Here is an 18,891-nt window from a genome sequence, read left to right as displayed (position 1 = left end):
TATCATCCCATTTAATCAAGATTAAAATAAGATTTTTTGATTTTAATTACCATTACTCATTTTCTAAATTAGCAATATGTTTGAAGGATTTTATCTTAATTTTTATCTTGTTGCTTTGGTTTTTAGTGGTTGTTTGAGTGATAGCTTTCCTACTGAAGCATTAGACCAAGAAATCAATAATTTAAGTTTTGTTTCTAGTGTCTCTTTGAAAAATCACTTATCGTTTCCACCCATTGAATTATTATCTTTCCAATTGTAACGGTAATGCCTTTGTTATATAATACTATTTTTATTTTATTTATTTATTTATTTTTGTGATACGTGGGCCTCTCACTGTTGTGGCCTCTCCCGTTGCGGAGCACAGGCTCCGGACGCGCAGGCTCAGCGGCCATGGCTCACAGGCCCAGCCGCTCCGCGGCATGTGGGATTTTCCCAGACCTGGGCACGAACCCGTGTCCCCTGCATCGGCAGGCAGACTCTCAACCCCTGTGCCACCAGGGAAGCCCTATAATCCTATTTTTTAATTTAGTTTTTACTTTTAGTTTTAAAAGTATATAGGTGCATGGTTTTAAGGGTCAAATGGTTTATAGGTTTATTAAAAACAGTATCTCCCTTCCATCATCCCGGTTCATCCTCATTTTGCACTCCTAAGATACACTGACTTTTTACGTCTCTTAACTTTTTTTGATATTTACCTCTGTGTCTCTAACTAATGTGCTTATACTGTGTGCCCTTGATTTTTCATATTTAGATACCATCTCCAGGCTTACCACAAGAGAAGTGAGACTTTTAAGCTCACCACTATCCCACAGATTCTCACTTCTATATCCCCATATCATTCTATCATAATTTGATTAGATCAGTATTCATTGTATTATTGTGACTGAAAACATTATACAAAGGTGAGCCATATGATATACTCTGATTACTCTTTCTTTTTTGAAAACTTCTCCACCTCTATCAATCAGAGTTAATAATTGCCTTTTTTTAAAAAAACTAGTTTTCTACATTTTCATTATGCATTCTTCCCCTACTCCTCTGTTTTTCTGAATTTCACCCAATATCATTGAAGACATCAGATATTCTGTCAGTTTCATCTTCTTGCAAATAGCTCTTCCAGAACCTTCTGGTCTGCTTTAATCTGTAGTAGTTGCTCTCTAGGCCAGCTGGACAGCTGTCACTTTTTCATCTTCACTCAGTTCATCCTGGGATGTTTTTCCACCTCTTTGGGATAGAGTCTCTGTTTCCAAAATCTCATGTCATCGTTTTTCTCAAATTAACTTCCTCATTTTTGGTAAAATATTTTTTCCAGCAGCCTCCTGAAAAAGGATGCAGGGCAGTTATTATTTTGGTTTTTGGATTTTGTATTTGTTTTTAGAAATCTGTGAGTGAGGGCTTCCCTGGTGGCGCAGTGGTTGAGAGTCCGTCTGCCGATGCAGGGGACATGGGTTCGTGCCCCGGGCCGGGAAGATCCCACATGCCGCGGAGCGGCTGGGTCTGTGAGCCATGGCCACTGAGCCTGCGCGTCTGGAGCCTGTGCTCTGCAACGGGAGAGACCACAACAGGGAGAGGCCTGCGTATCACCAAAAAAAAAAAAAAAAAAAAGAAATCTGTGAGTGAAAATTCCTTTGACTCTTGCTATATAAAATGAGCTCCTTCCCCTTAACCATGGAAGGTGACAAGCTTTCAGGTACGGGGCTTAGAACAAACTTATCACATCATACAGGATGGCTTTATTGCAGAAAGGGGAACTTGTAGAACCAGGCTTCAACAAGAGAAAAGAAGGCACAGATCCATCACCCTCGTTATCTCACAGAAGTGTGCTTGGGATATTCCCCACCCAGAGCATGAATGCAATCATAATGGTGAAGAAACACCGTTTGTGATCTAAGCTGTTTGAGTACTGAATCTGAGTTCTTATTAGATGTTTCTAGGAGTTGTTTGAGAATGCTAGCTGTTTAGTTCCAGGAGACTTGGGGGCTCAGGGGAAGCTACAGGCCCTCCCACAGGGAGTGGAAGCTACGAGTGTCATAGAAAATTAAGCTTGGGTGCAGCACCTCTGGGAACATGGTCAGTGGGTCCTTCTCCAGGCAGCCTAGGTTGAACTCCCAAGGTTGTTTTGGAAAATCTCTCAGCTCGCATTACATTTATCCTCCTTTCAGTGGATATAAGGTCCTAGATTGGAAATCATTTTATCTCAGAATTTAAAAATAATTTCTCCATCATATTTTAGATTCCTATACTCCTAGTAAGAAATCTGAAGCTACCTAAATTCTCCATTCTTTCTCTGTGGCCTGTATTGTGTGTGTGTTTTATAAAAGCATTTAGAATCCTCTCGTTGGCCCTCCTCTTCTAAAATTTCATGATAACATGCCTTGGAGTGGACCTATTTTTATACATTATGCTGAGTACTCACTGGACCTGTTTAGTCTGGAAATTCATAGCCTTTAATTTTGAGAAAGGTTTGTGAATTGTTTATATAATAATATCCTCCCCTCTGTTTTCTCTTTCTTATCACATGTACCCCTAAGACTGTCCCTCTCATTTTCTTATCTTTCCTCTCTTATTTTCTGTCTTTGCTTTTTTACTCTCTTTGCTAGGAGAGCTTTTTGGTTTTACCATATATTCCTTCCGTGGGTTTTTTTTTTTCCCCATTTGTGACACGATACTTTTAATTTCTAAGAGATTTTTTTTTTCTTTTTTATTGGTGTCTTTTGCTTTCCTTTCATGGCTTCTCTTAACTCTCTGAGGTTTCTTTTTCTTTTCTTTTTTTAAAATTTCTTTTCAGATTTTTATCTTCCTCCACAGTCTGTTTCTTTCAGGTAGTCTTTTTTGTTACTTTATTTTTGTCTCTTTTATATTAGAGAATGTCCTCCCGTGTCTCATCCTTGGCCCTCTACTGCTGTGTAAGAATGGAATCTTGGAAAGTTGCTGGGTAGCTTTGTAATTGTGGCTGGAGCTTGCCTGGGCCTCAGCCTAGGGTCATTTTGCTAAGCCATTCTGTTGACCATCTTTCCCTTGAGCTAGACAGAGTCCCCAGAGAAGAATGTCCAGTGTTTACTTAGACAGTATATGTCTGACTCTGAACATTTTAGAAGCCAGTGTTTGAGGACCCTCAACATTTAGTATCAATACATAAGCTTCTATTTTATCTTCATGATGAGCCCACAACTGTGCCTGGTGTAATGTCATTGTCCCCCCCCACCCCAATCCAAACATCCTCTGTTTTTCTTTTTAGTGAATAAATCTCTAGTCTACTACCCACACAGTAGTGGGGATCTGGGGGTCTAGCTGCTCTTACACAGACTTCACCAGTCCTTCTGTGTACAGTCCCACATTTACTTCTGTTTCTAAAGGTACTTAGTGCCACCAATTCCTGAGCCTCTTGGAGGTTGTGTTGTAGTTAGCTGCTTTTTTGTATTTTCCTTGTACTTGCTTTAAGATTCTAGAGTCTGCTAAATCAGTTCCCACTAATTTCTCTGCTGTTTTAGTATCCAAAACATTGTTGTTTTCACCTTTCCTATTTTCTTTGTACTTATGGGTTTATGATTTTTTTTAAAAAATCCTTAAACAACAATTTTAGTGGGCGTATTAGTCTGCTTGGACTGCCATAACAAAATATCATAGACCAGTATAAAACAGGAATTTTTTTTCACAATTCTAGAGGCTGAAATTCTAAGAGCATGGTGCCAGCATGATTGGTTTCTGGTGAGATCTCTCTTCCTGGCTTGCAAATGGCACCTTCTCAATGTGGCCTCACCTCCAGGAGAGAGAGCTCTCTGGTGTCTCTTCTTATAAGGGTATTAATCCCATTATGAGGGACACACCCTCATGACCTCATCTAAACCCAATTACCTCCCAAAGGCTCCATCTCCAAATACCATCACATTAGGAACTAAGTCTTCAAATATGAATTCTGGAGGGGGGGGCACAATTCAGTTTATAGCAGTGAGGTTTCAGGACAGAGAAGAGATAAATGCATGTGCTCAACCTTCCATCTTTAATGGGGGACCCATTATGGAGTCTTTGGAGCAACAGCCATTAAAGTATTTTTAGATTGAGGACAAAATCTCTTAATCAGAAGCTGTACATTATATGAATTGATGTATGGATTTTAAAATGAGGCAGTTTTAATTATATTTGTAGTCCTTGAAGCAAGTCTGGTGAGAGGTGATCAAGATAGTTTAAGGTAAACTTCCTGTCTTTTCCCTTCTCCACCAGAATGGGATTGCATCCTTTTTTTATCTTTATTGATTTCAGTTGTTCCTATACAAGTGAAAAGTTTGTCTTAAATATAAGATTTCTGTGTTTTATGCCTTTTTAGCTATTTTAAATGGGTAGTATGAAGGGAAATTTCTTTGTCACATGTTGACTCCTGTCATTGCATTTTCTTTTTTGAGTGACAGCCCTAGATTAGAAAAAAAAAGTCCAAAGCTTATTTATACTCTGTTCACTGTTGCTGTCTTTATGAATACCTAATCTGCATGTTTGTAGAAAAACATTTTTCCACATTGGAGATTTGTTTTCCTAAATCTCTTTACAGTTTTATATCCATAGGGAAATAATGAAGAGTATCTTAAATGGAGGAGATGTCTCATTGTTAATTACAATAATAGTTACATAAGTTTTTTTTTTTTAAAACTTTCTATTTTGAAATAATTATGGACTCACAGGAAGTTGCAAACATAGAGAGAGCCCCTTGTGCCCTTCCTTCTTCCATTGGTGACATATTGTTTGCCAGGTATTTTAAGATACATTTTTTCATATCATGTAATTCCATGTAAGTTTTAGTTTTAAACTTTTGAAATTCGTTAACTTCAGAATCCAGTGAGATTCAATTCAATTTTGTGTAAGTTTTACCTCCACAAGAGAAACCTTTCCAAATCACCCTATCTCAAATATAGATCTTTTATCCTGTATCTCCACACCAGTGAGTATTTATTCAGTCACCTTAAATACTTCCTTTAGAGGTTTGGTGTCATCTGAAAGTACCTTGTTTATTTACTTATTTAATGTTATTGTCTCTTGTGTTCACCCCTGTAAAAGAATGCTTGTCACAGATTAGGTGCTCAAAAAAGTTTTACTGATTTTGACATAGGATTTCTCTGTGCTCCCCCCTACCCCATTATGCTTTAAGAGTTAGAAGAGTGTTAGAAAAGCCAGCTTACTGATGTTTAAGAGAGAAAAGCATAGTTTTGGAGTGTCTCCTCTGTCAGCCTTGAAGAACTCTGGCTTTTGGAATCCTTGTTCTCTTCTTTCATTTTTAGTTTTGAACATTGGAAATTTCTTTTGATCAGTGCTGTTATCAAAAGTACTTTCATGGAGATTTTTTGATGTTTTGATTTTTCTAGTAAAAAATTCTAGATGTTGAGGATCTAGGTACATCCTGAATCATCTTTCTTCTTGCATATCCCATTCTGGTTTTCCGATTGATCAATTGATTTCTATTGTGGTAAAAACACTAACATTAGATCTGCCCTCTTAACAAACTTTTACATGTACAGTACAGTAAATTGTAAGTACAGTGTTGTACAGTAGATCTCTAGAACTTTTTCATATTACACAACTGTAACTTTATACACATTTATCAGCAACTTTCCATTTCTTCCTCCTCTCAGCCTTTGGCAACCACCGTTCCACTTTCTGCTTCTATGAGTTTGGCTGCTTTCAATACCTCACATAACCTTTTATAGGAAGTTATCATTGAAAGTAATTTTTGTTATGATTTACATGCACATAATTTTTCTCCAAAAAGAAGCAGGTGGAATGAGTCCTCTGTTATTCTTTTGAAAATTGGCTCTATCTGTTGTGCATCAGAGAAAGATTATTTTTCCAGAGCTCCTCTGAATTTGGTGTGAAATACTTACTTTGTTACCTAATCACCATTCACATATCAAGTCTTTTTACCAGATCACTTCTAACATTCATTGTAGATATCTCAGTAGGAACCATGCTTATTGGCAATTCTATTGTTTAAATCTATCCATCAGAAGTTAGTAAAAATGGAAAATTTTAGGTAGGTCAACGTGCAAAGTGGGTACATGGGCTGATTTGTAATACAGTAGTCCTCTTCTCTCTGTCTCTCTTAATTCTCTTGGTTATAGCCTCCCTGTGGTTTTGTTAAAAATCTATAGTGACTTTCAACTAATTTGAAAAATATATAATTTTGTAGCCATATTGTGTACAGGACATGGCTTAAGACTTTTCCCTATCTCTTCTAGTTATTTGTTAAGTTCAGCCATGCAGTCTGTTTAATTCTAAGGTCAGTCACATGTCGATTTTACATCATTGAAAGAGAAAATTCCCACCTGTGTAAAAATAGTATCTTCAGTTTATTGTTAATGACTTTGCTGCATGCTAGGTGCCACTGTTAAGCCCAGTGCTATAATGCTCACTGGGCAGTGGCCCAGTGATAGAGAAGCCAAATGATGCTGACCACAGTTGGCACCTGGTGCATCTTGTGGTGGGATTAGTATAATGTAGTGAATCCCCAATTAGACAACCCAGCCTTTTTTTTTAAACAGAAAAACAGTGTGCCCCGCTGTCCTCCAAGGATTTCAAAGCCACAACACCTTCAGGTAATTTCATTCCCAAGGTGTGATGATGTATTATCAAATTGAAAGAAGCATGGAAGCTATGAGTCCTAATACTATTTTTCTCACTAACGTGGAAATGGTTTTTTTTGGAAGGGAGGGGTGGGAATGGGCGTTTAGGGCTTGGTTTCTTCATTAATGAAAAAAGTGTAATAGTACTATTGATGTGTCTCACGTTATCATCCTGAAGCATAAGTTTGAAAATGACTATGCTTTAAATGGACTTTGCAAAAGGAAAAAATATTGTATTACACTTATTAACACGTTTTGTGTTCTGGTTGTTCTGAATGCAGTCTAATTGAATTTACTTACACTCTCTCAGTGTAGACTGGGAACTTAACATTTCCTTTAAAACTGTCTACATATTCTTATTTAATCTAATAATGAGCTCTACTAACTTCATTTCTGTATTTTTTGGCCTAACTATGTGTACTGTAATGCAGCATGAAAGCTAAAGGTTAAATCAAAATGATTGGCAACTCTCAAGATGGGCTGACATTAATATGTTCTTTTTATTATAATCTTATAATCTTAAGTTAAATCAGTGTTTAAATTTGTATTTGTTAAAAATTGGTGAAAATAAAAGATCATAATGCTATATTTTTTGACTAGGAGCGTTTTTCAAAGTTTTAAGAAATTCTGTGGTTTATGGAGGTTTAATATGTTGTCTACATAACTTTTTAAAGATACCACTAAATGTTACATACTTTTACAATGAGCTTCTTGATTTATTTAAAATGAAAACTCGGAGATCCCATCAAGTTGTTTTGCATGGCAAAGTAAAATAGTTCTTCTGAATATGTTTGTTATGTAAAGATAGTCTATTTTATCAATGAGAGTTTCCAGTCTCTCCTGTATTATTCAGCCACAACTATTGTCAAGACTTCTTTGTATGCACCTGTAATTCAAAGCCAGATAACATAATTATACATTATTGCTGATGTAACTGAAGTCTCTATCTTCTTCTCAAAAAGAGCAGTTGTTATTATTAAGTTGGTAAAATTGTTAAAGGGACACCATTAATAATTATACTATCTTGATCCTTTTCAAGGTTTATTTTCATACGTATTATCTCATTTAATCAGCTCAGCAATCTACTGAACTGTTGTAATGTTTAATAACAAATAGGACATTTTTGAAAATACATTGTCTTTTCTTATCTTGAGGAATATCTTAATGTTCATTGTCAACCAAAACGAAAGAAACCACACACTTTTGTAAATGCCATTGATCAGATAGATATATGGAACTGTTTCAAACCAAGAGTACATTTTTGGTGTTTTGGTTCTCAAAATAACCATTGGCATTCATTGTTCATAATTGGCAACTTGTTGAATAGCAGTGAAAAAACATATTTGTCCAAACTTCTTTTAATATTAATAGTGTTAAGTACTATGGGTGGAATCTGGAGTCACTCAAAATGTGTCTTATCTGTAGGTTTCTAGATTCTCTACCAGGGAGATAAATTTGTTTATCTTTTAAAGTATGCTTAGTTCTTCAAAATATTTTTTTCCCTCTGTGAGAGACTTAGGTGGTATTGATCAGTTGATTTACCAATCAATGTTTCTTTTTTTAATGAAATAGAATTTCATTACATTTGTGTAATTGTAAAATAAAGCAATTTGAAGACTGCAGGTATTTTTTTTTAAGATGTTGAGTTACGAAATTGGAAATGCACAATTTAAAACCAAAGTCGCCTGGTTACGAAGAAGCCTAGGAAATGAAAGCATAGCATGTCAGCCTTTGATTAAGAATTTTAGCCAACTGGTAAGGAGCTGTTTTCCTTACATGAGCATTTAATTACTATCAAGGAAAGACTGCTCGTGTTATATAGCAAATGGCTGGGGTCCATTGTAGGCTTGCAGGAAAAATTTGCAGGTTAGTTTTTACCAATGATCTTAAACCATGATTGCTAAAGATGGTTTCTCAATGGTATTCTTTTATTTGTTTTCTTCTTTCTCTATTTAATCAGCCTTGAACATTGCTTTCTTTGTATTACTCCCCTTTCAAAACTTTCAGGAATCTCTGTTACCCATAATAAATGCAAACCTCCTGATGTTCTTGAGAAGTTGAATTCAATGTGTCCTTTGATCTCCCTGGGTTGATTTATTCACTCATTTAACAGGTGTTTATTGAGTGCCCACTTAGTGCCAGGGATGTGCTCCATACTGGGGATCAGCTCTGAACGAGGCTGACAAAGTCTGCTCCCATGGTGTTTGTTTTCTAGAGAGGGGCAAGAGACTATAAAATCAGTGATCATGAATACAGTAATTTCAACATTTACCAGATACTGAATACCCAACGTAAGCCAGGGTTCTGTTGACTTCTCTTTTCCAGTAAAATTTTTTTATCAATATCTTTATCTTTTACAGGCTAAGCAGCCTGGATTTGAATATAAGTTCTGTCCCTGACTCTAGGCAAATTACTTATCCTCTTCATTTCTCAATTTATAATAAGGGGTCTAAGAATAGAAAATAACTTACAGGGTTCTACATAAAGATTAAATGAGTTGAATCTGCAAGCACTTAAAACAGTGCTTGTTGGGCTTCCCTGATAGCGCAGTGGGTTGAGAGTCCACCTGCCAATGCAGGGGACGCGGGATCGTGCCCCGGTCCGGGAAGATCCCACATGCTGCGGAGCGGCTAGGCCCGTGAGCCATGGCTGCTGAGCCTGCGCGTCCGGAGCCTGTGCTCCGCAACGGGAGAGGCCACAACAGTGAGAGGCCCGCGTACGGCAAAAACCCCACAAAAAACAGTGCGTGTTGTACAGTTAAGACTCAGTAAAAATAAGGTATCTTAAAAAATTTTCCTTTAACATGTTCTTTCAAATGGAAGTATATAAAGATGAAATATGTCCAGCATAGTATCATGTGTAAGTTTTGTATCATTCAATTATTGAATAAAACACTTTTATCTTGATTGTCTTAAATGTCTTAAAGGAAAGAATACCTCTAAAGTAACCTAAATTCTATTCTACATCCTGTGTCTTTATGACGTGTGTTAAGTATACGTTAGTAAATTAACATGTTGGTTTGCAGTGAACAGATTGGACTTATTTTCTGACTTTAATTCATCTACTATTACAATGTAAAAATTGATGAACTCTGTGCTGATAAAATTAAATGCATGGTTAAGGATTTATCCATTTTCCCTTATCCTTAAAAACATAATCAACTAAGTTGACTTTCAAAGATTCTTCCAACACTACAGTTCTATGAATGACTCCCTCACTGTTTATCTTTTCCTAATGTCAGCTGTTCAGGTCACCCCTTGTGTGTATCACTGAGCCAACCTCCTAATTTGTTTCCCCCATCAATCTCTTTGCCCTTAAAGTTTGTCATACACATCACTCTAAATTAATAGTCTTAAAATAATCCTTTCATCATCTACTTTGCTCAAGAAACTACATTTGCTCCCTCTTGCCCGAAGAGTCAAATACAGACAGCCCTTAGCTTACCTTCCTTCGTAAGTAGGCATTTTCTGTCACTACTATTGATATTAGACTCTAATTCTCAGCATATGCTCTTCTAGAATGTGAACCCTATGTTATTACAGTTGTTCCTCTTGATCATTCCTCTAGCCACACTTTTGTTTTAATACAGTGTGCCTAATCTCTCTGTTTCCATCCCTCCCTCCCAGTTTCTAGAGAGACTTGTTTTACAGGCAGGTTTAACTCAAATTTCCCCTGTTCCGTGACTCTTTTTGACTAGTTTGTGACGTACCTTTTCCTAAAATATATAGGTTGACTTTTACATTTCTGTATTGATATGATGACATCTACATATACCATTAAAACATTGCTCTCTTTAACATATTTTGTATGTGATTTCTCTCTACCTAATGACTTTCCTTTGGTTTTATAGAGGCTGCAAGTCGGGCCATAGTCCAATTCTTGGAAATCAATCAGAGTGAAGAAGCCAGTAGAGGTTGGATGCTTCTGACAACAATTAATTTGTTAGCATCCTCTGGTCAGGTAAATCCTTGGCTTTCATGTTTGAAGCGTCTTTTTAATCCTCTTGGGATTTTGTGAAATTAAATTTATCATCATATCCAAATAAGATTTTATGATAATCTGTGTATTCTTCTAATTCTTCTTACACATTATTTCATGCTTCTCACAACATCTCTATAAGGAGGTTAATGTTTCCATTTTACACATGAGGAAATACTTAAATTAGAACAGTGTTTTCCATCTTTGTCACATCATAGCACACATAGAGCATGGTACCATTTGTACAGCACACTGGGCAAAAAGATGGGCTACCTGTGGCTGGAGGGAAGTAGCCCAGGAACTGCATTTCTGTAACCCATGTTAGGGAAACTTTGACTCAGAAGAGTCATCTAAGATTCATCTAAGGTCACTTAGCTAATAAGGAATAAGTGACATGGAAAATACTTTAAAATTTTTCTAACTTTTATGCAAAATAAGGAAATATTGTCATTTTCAGGATAATACATATTTCCTTCCTACTTGATTTTTTTCTGGAGATTGCTTTTTTTCCCTTTAAATCAGCTTTAAGCATCTGTCATGATACATATGGCATGTAGTCATTTATGTACTGTTTGAATACCCGATTTGTGACCTGTGATGTCTTGGGGATGAAGGAAGTTTATTCAGCCTTCTAAAATCCAGAGTATAATTACCTTCAAAGTCCACACGAATCTTGAGAATGACTATTGTCTAAATTACTATGGGCTTTCAAATACCTCATGGAATTTACAAAAGTAAATGTGACACCGATCATACTACCGTGACAGGCCACAGGAGAAACAGTGCACATTTCTTAGTAACCATATCCTGAAACCAGTTACTAGCCTAAAGTAAGCAGCACTAGAATTTTTTTTCTTTGGAATGGCCTGTTTCCTTTTTAATTTGCTGGGTTTTTGTTTTGTTTTGTTTTTTATTTATTTTATTATATTTTAAATTTTTATTGGAGTATAGTTGATTTGCAATATTGTGTTATGTTTTGTTTTTTAAATCAGAAAACGAACAAGACCAACTTGTACTGATTTACCTGGGACTATCTGAGTTTTGGCATAGAAGGCCCACATCCCAGGAAACCCCTCAGTCCTGGGCAAATGGAGATGTTTATTCACCCTAAGTACTAAGTAACCTTCAGATAGTCCTAAAGTAGACCATTGTTTTCATGTATCTATGGCCATATCAAGTGACTATCAAAATACCAATTCTCCTTGCTATCGATGGTAGCTATAAATGCCTCTACGTTACTGTACCAAAGTTTGGTTTGGCTTAGAATAATACATAAAATAATAGTGTTTAATTGGAATATTTCTAAGTTTTATTCATGTTTTCTGTAGTTGCACTATTTTTCTTTCTCTCTTGTGAGCATAGACTGTGTCATACCATAACACCTAGAACATGGTAGAAAATCAGTAAATGTGTATTAACTTAAATGTGCACAAATGGATAGACCAACTTAAAAGCATAAGAAAAGAATCAGGAGAAAAGAATCACTTAAAAAAATTACAAATGTTGCCGATTACCGGTTTGGATACCCAGTTGTACTTTTAATCTATCCGTTATAAGATGAAAATGAAAAATCATATCATTTTGCTTAATATGAAGGGATAGCTAGTAATAGTCTAACTGGAAAAAGACATTTTAAAAAGAAAATTCAGTGTTATGTTTTTTGTGTTTTTTTTGCGGTACGCGGGCCTCTCACTGTTGTGGCCTCTCCCGTTGCGGAGCACAGGCCCCGGATGTGCAGGCTCAGCGGCCATGGCTTACGGGCCCAGCTGCTCCACAGCATGTGGGATCTTCCTGGACCAGGGCACGAACCTGTGTCCCCTGCATTGGCAGGCAGACTCTCAACCACTGCACCACCAGGGAAGCCCCAGTGTTATGTTTTGAGCTGACTTTCTTGTTTGCATGCTATCTTCTGTTGGCAGCAGTGAGATAGAAATGACAAAAACATGGTCCTGAATCAACATGTAGATGACAGAGATGAAGTGGATGAAGATAATACCATAAAATGCAATAATGGGCTATATGTAGTACTATGAAAATAGAAATGGAGTTGTAAATTTTGTAGGTGAGGATAGGAAGAAAGATGAGGAATTAAAGAAAGTTTCAGGCATGAACAGACGTTTAAATTGAGAGTCAGATGGAGATGTGGGGTGTCTAGAAACAATAAATGGTAGATGAGAACTGCAGAGAGCTTTTGAGTATTAGAAGAGGGAAATGATAGTGGATATGTAGAAAGGGGCCAGATCTTGGAAAGGATTGTTCCTTAGGCGCTCTCTCCTCCCCGTCACCCGGCTACTGCATTAGTTCAAGCCCGGCCGTTCTTACGGTTTTCGGTACTAGTTTCCTAATTGCTCTCGCCTTCCTGCACTTTAATCTATGGTCTATACTATCACCAGCTAATTTTCTAAAATCTGATTCTATAACGCCTTTGTAACACTTCATTGGTTCTCCAATCCCAGCAAAATAAAAGTAAAAGTAAAATGGGAGACCACACGCATAGGTCATTGAGCATGTATAAACCAAGGGCCACTTAACCCGCTCTCTAACCCCAGACAGGGTATATAAGTGATGAGCCTCAGTTGCTCCCTTTGTAAAGTAAGGAGTGTATAGTAATAAAATCTACCTTGTAGGGATGACTTGAGAAATAGGTGAGAGCATGTATTTAAAGTGCTTAGCTTTATGCCTGTTATATAATAAACACTCATTAAAGATTAGACATTATTATTGTGGCTTTTCAGGAGTCAGCAGTTTTGGACTCAGGTTCCTGAAACATTCTGTACCATATGGCCTAAGCTCCTGTGTATCTTCCAGGTGATCTTTCCCCTCTTGTTTTAATTCCGACACTTTTCCATTCTACTCCTGCCAGTGGTGATCATTCCCTTTTATATTAGCCTGAATGTACTACCATTGTTACACATAAGAGATTAAATCATAGTTATTAACAAACCTGCTTCTGCTCTAGACTACAGTCTTCTGAAGGGCAGGGATCCTTCATCATTGCATGCCGAGCTCCCAACACACTGACTGACATACCCTAGGCATTCAGGAAATGTTTAATGTCAAAATTGATAAACAGATCAACAGATGATGCTAACCTGTTGATCTCCAGCATAGAAAAACTTTCTATTCCAAACTGTACCATGGAAAGATTTTTATAATTATTATATCATATTTCTTAACAGTGCTGAAATGTTCACCATAAGAATGTCTAAAATTTCTTCCTTTAGTAATCTTTGAAAATAATGTAGAAATTTTTTTGTGTCAATGATGGCTATATCCTTCAAGTGCCCTTCCAACCCTAAGAATCTACAATAAAAATAAAAGTGATAGTAAAGCAACTACTAATATATAATTTAGTACTCAGTGTATCTTTGCATTTGTTATATAACCCTCATATTAACCCTAAGCGATATGTACTATTATATCCATTTTATAGGAGAGAAAGGTGAGGTCTAACAAAATTAGCTTGCCTAATAAGTTCATGGTTAAAATCTTTTCTAAATCCTAAAGTTTATGTTCTTTGTAACATGCTGCCTCTTAATAGTCAACCTAATAAATACCTTACTAAATAACAAACTTCTCAATATTTGGTTACAGCAAATTTGTCCAAATAGGAAATACGTATTTGTCAGCATGGAGTCATTTTAATTTTTTTTCAGGCATTTAAAAAGTTATTTTGATATATAATTTTCTGGCTTAAAATTTGAGCTTACTTAGCTACACCAAGTACAGTTATGTCTATCTGTCTATCTGTCTATTCACTTATTTATCGGTTTGTTTTCCAGAAAACCGTGGACTGCATGACAACGATGTCAGTGCCTTCCACCCTGGTTAAATGTTTATATCTGTTTTTTGACCTTCCACATGTGCCTGAGGCAGTTGGAGGTGCACAGAATGAGCTACCTCTAGCAGAACGTCGTGGACTACTCCAGAAAGTTTTTGTACAGGTATGGAAGGTGCTATTTGCCTGGCCATCTATACCACTCTATTTAAAGTGTAACAGGTACACTCCTTAAATAGATGTCCTGCCTATTCCATTTTCTATAGTATTTCATGCTGTTTATTATAAGTTCACTTTATCTCATCTGTCACATTTCTTGAATCTGCACATTTCTTTTGAAGAATATTTAGATGAGGGATTAACAAATTTGTTTCTCTGAACAGAGGTTACCTTTGATATAGCAAAGACATCTCTAAAATGAACTAAGCAAGGAAAACTTTTATTGACAATATAATTAAGTTTTGCATAATATTTCTTCTAATGTCAAGAAATTCTGTTTTGTTGCTGTCTAAATATAGGAAGTCCTTAGCCTCTATAAATATTTAGCTTAGAAAAGACAGTTTATTTTAGTGGCTGCTGCCACCTCCTCTGCTCCCTGCCTATAAAGCCCTTCTTTCCCACTGTTGCCACTCTTCTTTTAATAGCATTAGCAGATTAAGTATACCTTTGTTAGCTAGCCTGGAAATATTATCATCATTTTGATATCCTTTCTTGGGAGAAAATTTTCAAAACAAACAAACTACAAACATTTAGAATATAATCTGTCCATGTAAAAATACATGTTTGACACAAGACGATAAATACTGCATGGTTCCATTTATAAGTAAAGTGGTCAAACTTTTAAAAGTCGAGTGTTGGTTGCCAGGGGCTGGGAGGTGGGGAAAAGAAAGTTGTTGTTCCGTGTTACAGAGTTTCAGTTTTGCAAGAGGAAAATGCTCTAGAGATGTGTTGCACAATAATGTGCATGTAGTTAACACTACTGTACTCTATATTTGCGTATGATTTAAGATGGTTAAATTTTGTTATGTGTTTTTATGCCTCAATTTAAAAAACCAACACCTGTTTGAGTCCCGTTTTCTGAAATAAGATGCCAAGGATTTTGGGAAAGATTAAATGAATAATAACCAAAGCTATGGTTCTCTGCTTCAGACATAGTAGACATGAAATAAAAATATTTATTTTTTAATAAATAAATGTGATTCCTGCTGTTGCCACCACCAGCGCCATAATCTGTGAGAGTAGGAAGAGAGAACAGAGACGACAGTGGATCTGCAGTAGGTGCGGTAGAGTTGGGGACCCATGTTGATGACACCTGGTGTAACTGGGGTCGTTGCTCCAGGAATGCTCCAGGCTTTGTTGAGGTCTAGCAATGAAGATCGGGAAGAGGGAGACCAAGATGGTTTAGAAAGGAAAAGACAAGATTATCAATAAAATACTAATTCAAAAAATATTTATTCAACACTTGATTTATTAGATACTTTTGTGCTGGTGTTTAGCATCCCTTATCTCGTGTGAATTTACAAGACAATCCATGACTTCAGAGCTTCTGTTTTCCTCAAAAATGGTGATGTGAGTGGATGGCAGAAATGGGATTAAACTTGAGGTTTATCTAACCCCTCAATTAGATTGGATGAGAAGAGCAGTGGGAATAAATAAAAGAGTAAATCACATAGGAATTAAAGCTATTTTAAGACATTGATGAATGGAGTGGGTTAGTCTTTGGTAATCAGACTAGAGCCCTGTTTCAATAAAGCCCTTCTGTAGAACTAATTAATACCTTAGGCAATAAATGGAAGCTGAATGTTTTTTTCTTCCACTTTTATTGAGCTATAATTGACTTACAGCACTGTTGAAGTTTAAGGTGTGCAGCATGGTGATTAGACTTACATACATCATGAAATGAGGACCACAGTGTTTAGTGAACATCCATCATCTCACTTAGACACAACGCGAGGAAGCTGAATTTTATATATTTAACACTAAATAAGTAGCAGAGATTTTTTTCCCTAAAACTTAATTTTTTCTATATCTGAAAACACTGGGTGCTGACTTTGAACTAAACGTGGGATTCATTTTAGCATATTGGAATCATTGAATGTTAAAGGCCAAAAGGAACTCAAAAGAAAATTTAAATGAAACGCTTCATTTACAGTTATGGAAACCGATCCACAGCAGGTGCGTGGCAGTGATTAGAGCCTAGCTCTCCCACCACCTAGTCCAGTACTCCTTTAGTGTCTCACTTACCTTTTTTAGTTCCTCATTGCAGGCTGGACATTGTTTTCATCATTTTGTCTAGAAAAACAATGGGCACAACTTATTAAATGTTTTCAGAACACATAGTGTTTATGATAGATGAAATCCCTATGTTTATATTTTGTGACAGATGGTTTCCTGGGACCTTAGCAGTTGGTACTGCTTCATGTAGGTTTTTTTGGTTTTTTTTGCTTTGCATTTGCATTGATGTGGCCAATTACTGCTCTGCCACAGTTGGCTGGACTTTATAACAGAGTCCCTACAAATAGAAGTGGTTAGTGTAGGGGCCGAAGAGGAATGAGTAGACTCTTCAGTTTTCTCTTCTGTAAAATGAAAGGATTATACTAGATTATTTTAAGAAGTCTTTTGCCTTTGAAGATTAAGAACTAGTTATCTTAAGAGTCAACATCAAGGAATTATATCTAGCTTATTTTTGAGGACAAAGATTTGATTTGGAAAAAAGTATTTTATTTTCAGGTTTGTTTTTATGTTACAGATTAGAGAAATGACATCTGTCCCTCTAATCACATAAGGGTAGTGTGAAAACCAACAAAAAGTATAATCAACAATACACTCTTCTGAGCTTTTTTTTGCTGCAATTGATTATCTTTTTTTCATATATCTTTTTTGTTTCATTTAACACATATGGAAAAAGATACACGTTACATGTATGAATGGAAATTCGGTATCCAACAGTGTTTCCAGACATTTTTTTGGTGGGGGGGATTGCCTGCACTTACAGATTTTATAAATATTTTGTTGTTTCTCTGAATTCTTAATTTTTTTCCCTGGTATTTGGCGGCTATGAATTAGAAATTCTTGTATTTAAGTAAAATTTTGCATTGAAGGAAATAGGAAGACCTAGCTTTCTCGGACAAAACATACTTCAAATACTTTTTTCTGTTTAGTAGTTTCCCCACAAATATTAAAATACTCCAATTTTATTTTATTTATTTTATAAAGTTTAAAAAATATTTAGATGAGAAAATTTAGCACAGAGAAGAAAAATTAACTTTTTCTGACACCAAATCGAGATTAGAAGAAAAAGGTCCATTGAGGGCAGAAACCATAGCTGCATTCTCCAAGTAGCAGTCCCTTAGGGCTGTAAACACTTGTGCAGTGTGTATTTTGCAAACCATAGGTAAGGAATAAGTTCTCATTCCAGGGTTTAAGAAGTGTTGAATCATGCTTTAGAAGATTTTTGACTACTAGACATAACTGATACTTCTGAATTAAGATGATTTTTTAGTTCTCATATCCCCTTCTACTTGTATAGAAGTTGGAACAATTTGAGAATACTTTTACTTTTAAAAAACCTATTTCTACTTTCTTGTCTCCCTACAACTGTTCCTTTTAGAGAAGAAAATTACATTTCACCTATGACAAACTAAGAGTTAAGGAACCAAATTATCGATAGAAAACTAGAGTGCTGATCTTGAAAGTTAACCTTTGATTTATTCCGTTTCATGGTAGGGTAAAGCAATGCAAAAAAAAAAAAATACCATGGTAAAGAGAGGATGGTAAACATAGAACATTTTTTAAAAAAAAATAAGCTGATAAAAGTAGAGGTGATTAACTGTTTTACCATAACACACTTCTAAATTGTAGGTCTTTTTTAATGTTGCCTAAGTTAGAGCACTCATCATTGTGGCTTTAATGATGTCGCTCAGTACTAACCCTGAACTTTCAGAGTTTTTAATAATCAGATCTAGTCCTTTTCTAGCTCCTCCCTTTCCCCAACCATTCATTTATTTATGTACATATTTTGTTTGTTCTTTAGATCTTAGTGAAACTCTGCAGTTTTGTTTCTCCGGCCGAGGAGCTGGCTCAAAAAGACGATCTCCAGCTTTTATTCAGTGCAATAACCTCTTGGTGCCCTCCCTATAACCTGCCTTGGAGGAAGAGTGCCGGAGAAGTCCTTATGACCATATCCCGACATGGTCTCAGTGTCAATGTTGTGAAGTATATTCACGGTGAATATCTCGTAATGTATTCATTTTAGGTGCTCTGAATTTCCTCCACTTTTCTCTCCTCATATGATGGGAAATTTGTTTTTATCTCTCAATTCTTCAAAGATTCTATTTTAAATTAAAAGTATATTGGCCAGGAGAAAAAAATTTATTTTTTATTTGTGAGGCATTTCAGGTATAAGAAATTCTCATGTTCCAAATGATGGATATCTACAAGAGTTAAAATAACTGCTTTGTTATGTAAATGGTCAATTGTAATATAATGTAAGTTCTATGTCATAGCCTATTCTTCCCTCCTTTTTTGCTG

The 18,891-nt window shown here is 36.1% G+C and overlaps 1 protein-coding gene across 9 annotated transcripts in view; it reads left to right on the top strand.

The window, feature by feature from the left end:
- Positions 1-18,891, top strand: part of WDFY3 (WD repeat and FYVE domain containing 3) — a 262,893-nt gene that overhangs the window by 97,208 nt on the left and 146,794 nt on the right. For all 9 annotated transcript variants that reach the window (XR_004349890.1, XR_004349891.1, XM_032631813.1 and 6 more), the window contains 3 exons: positions 10,456-10,565; positions 14,366-14,527; positions 18,395-18,587. Coding sequence is in view for 7 of the 9 variants with exons in the window: in XM_032631813.1 (XP_032487704.1) it covers positions 10,456-10,565; positions 14,366-14,527; positions 18,395-18,587 (465 nt within the window). In the remaining 2 variants the exon portion in view is untranslated. The remainder of the gene's footprint in view (positions 1-10,455; positions 10,566-14,365; positions 14,528-18,394; positions 18,588-18,891) is intronic.

This window comes from Phocoena sinus, chromosome 5 (assembly GCF_008692025.1).
Source record: "Phocoena sinus isolate mPhoSin1 chromosome 5, mPhoSin1.pri, whole genome shotgun sequence".
Taxonomy (NCBI): Eukaryota; Metazoa; Chordata; class Mammalia; order Artiodactyla; family Phocoenidae; genus Phocoena; species Phocoena sinus.
Note: the sequence above shows the minus strand (reverse complement) of the source record. Positions and strands in the feature narration are given on the sequence as shown.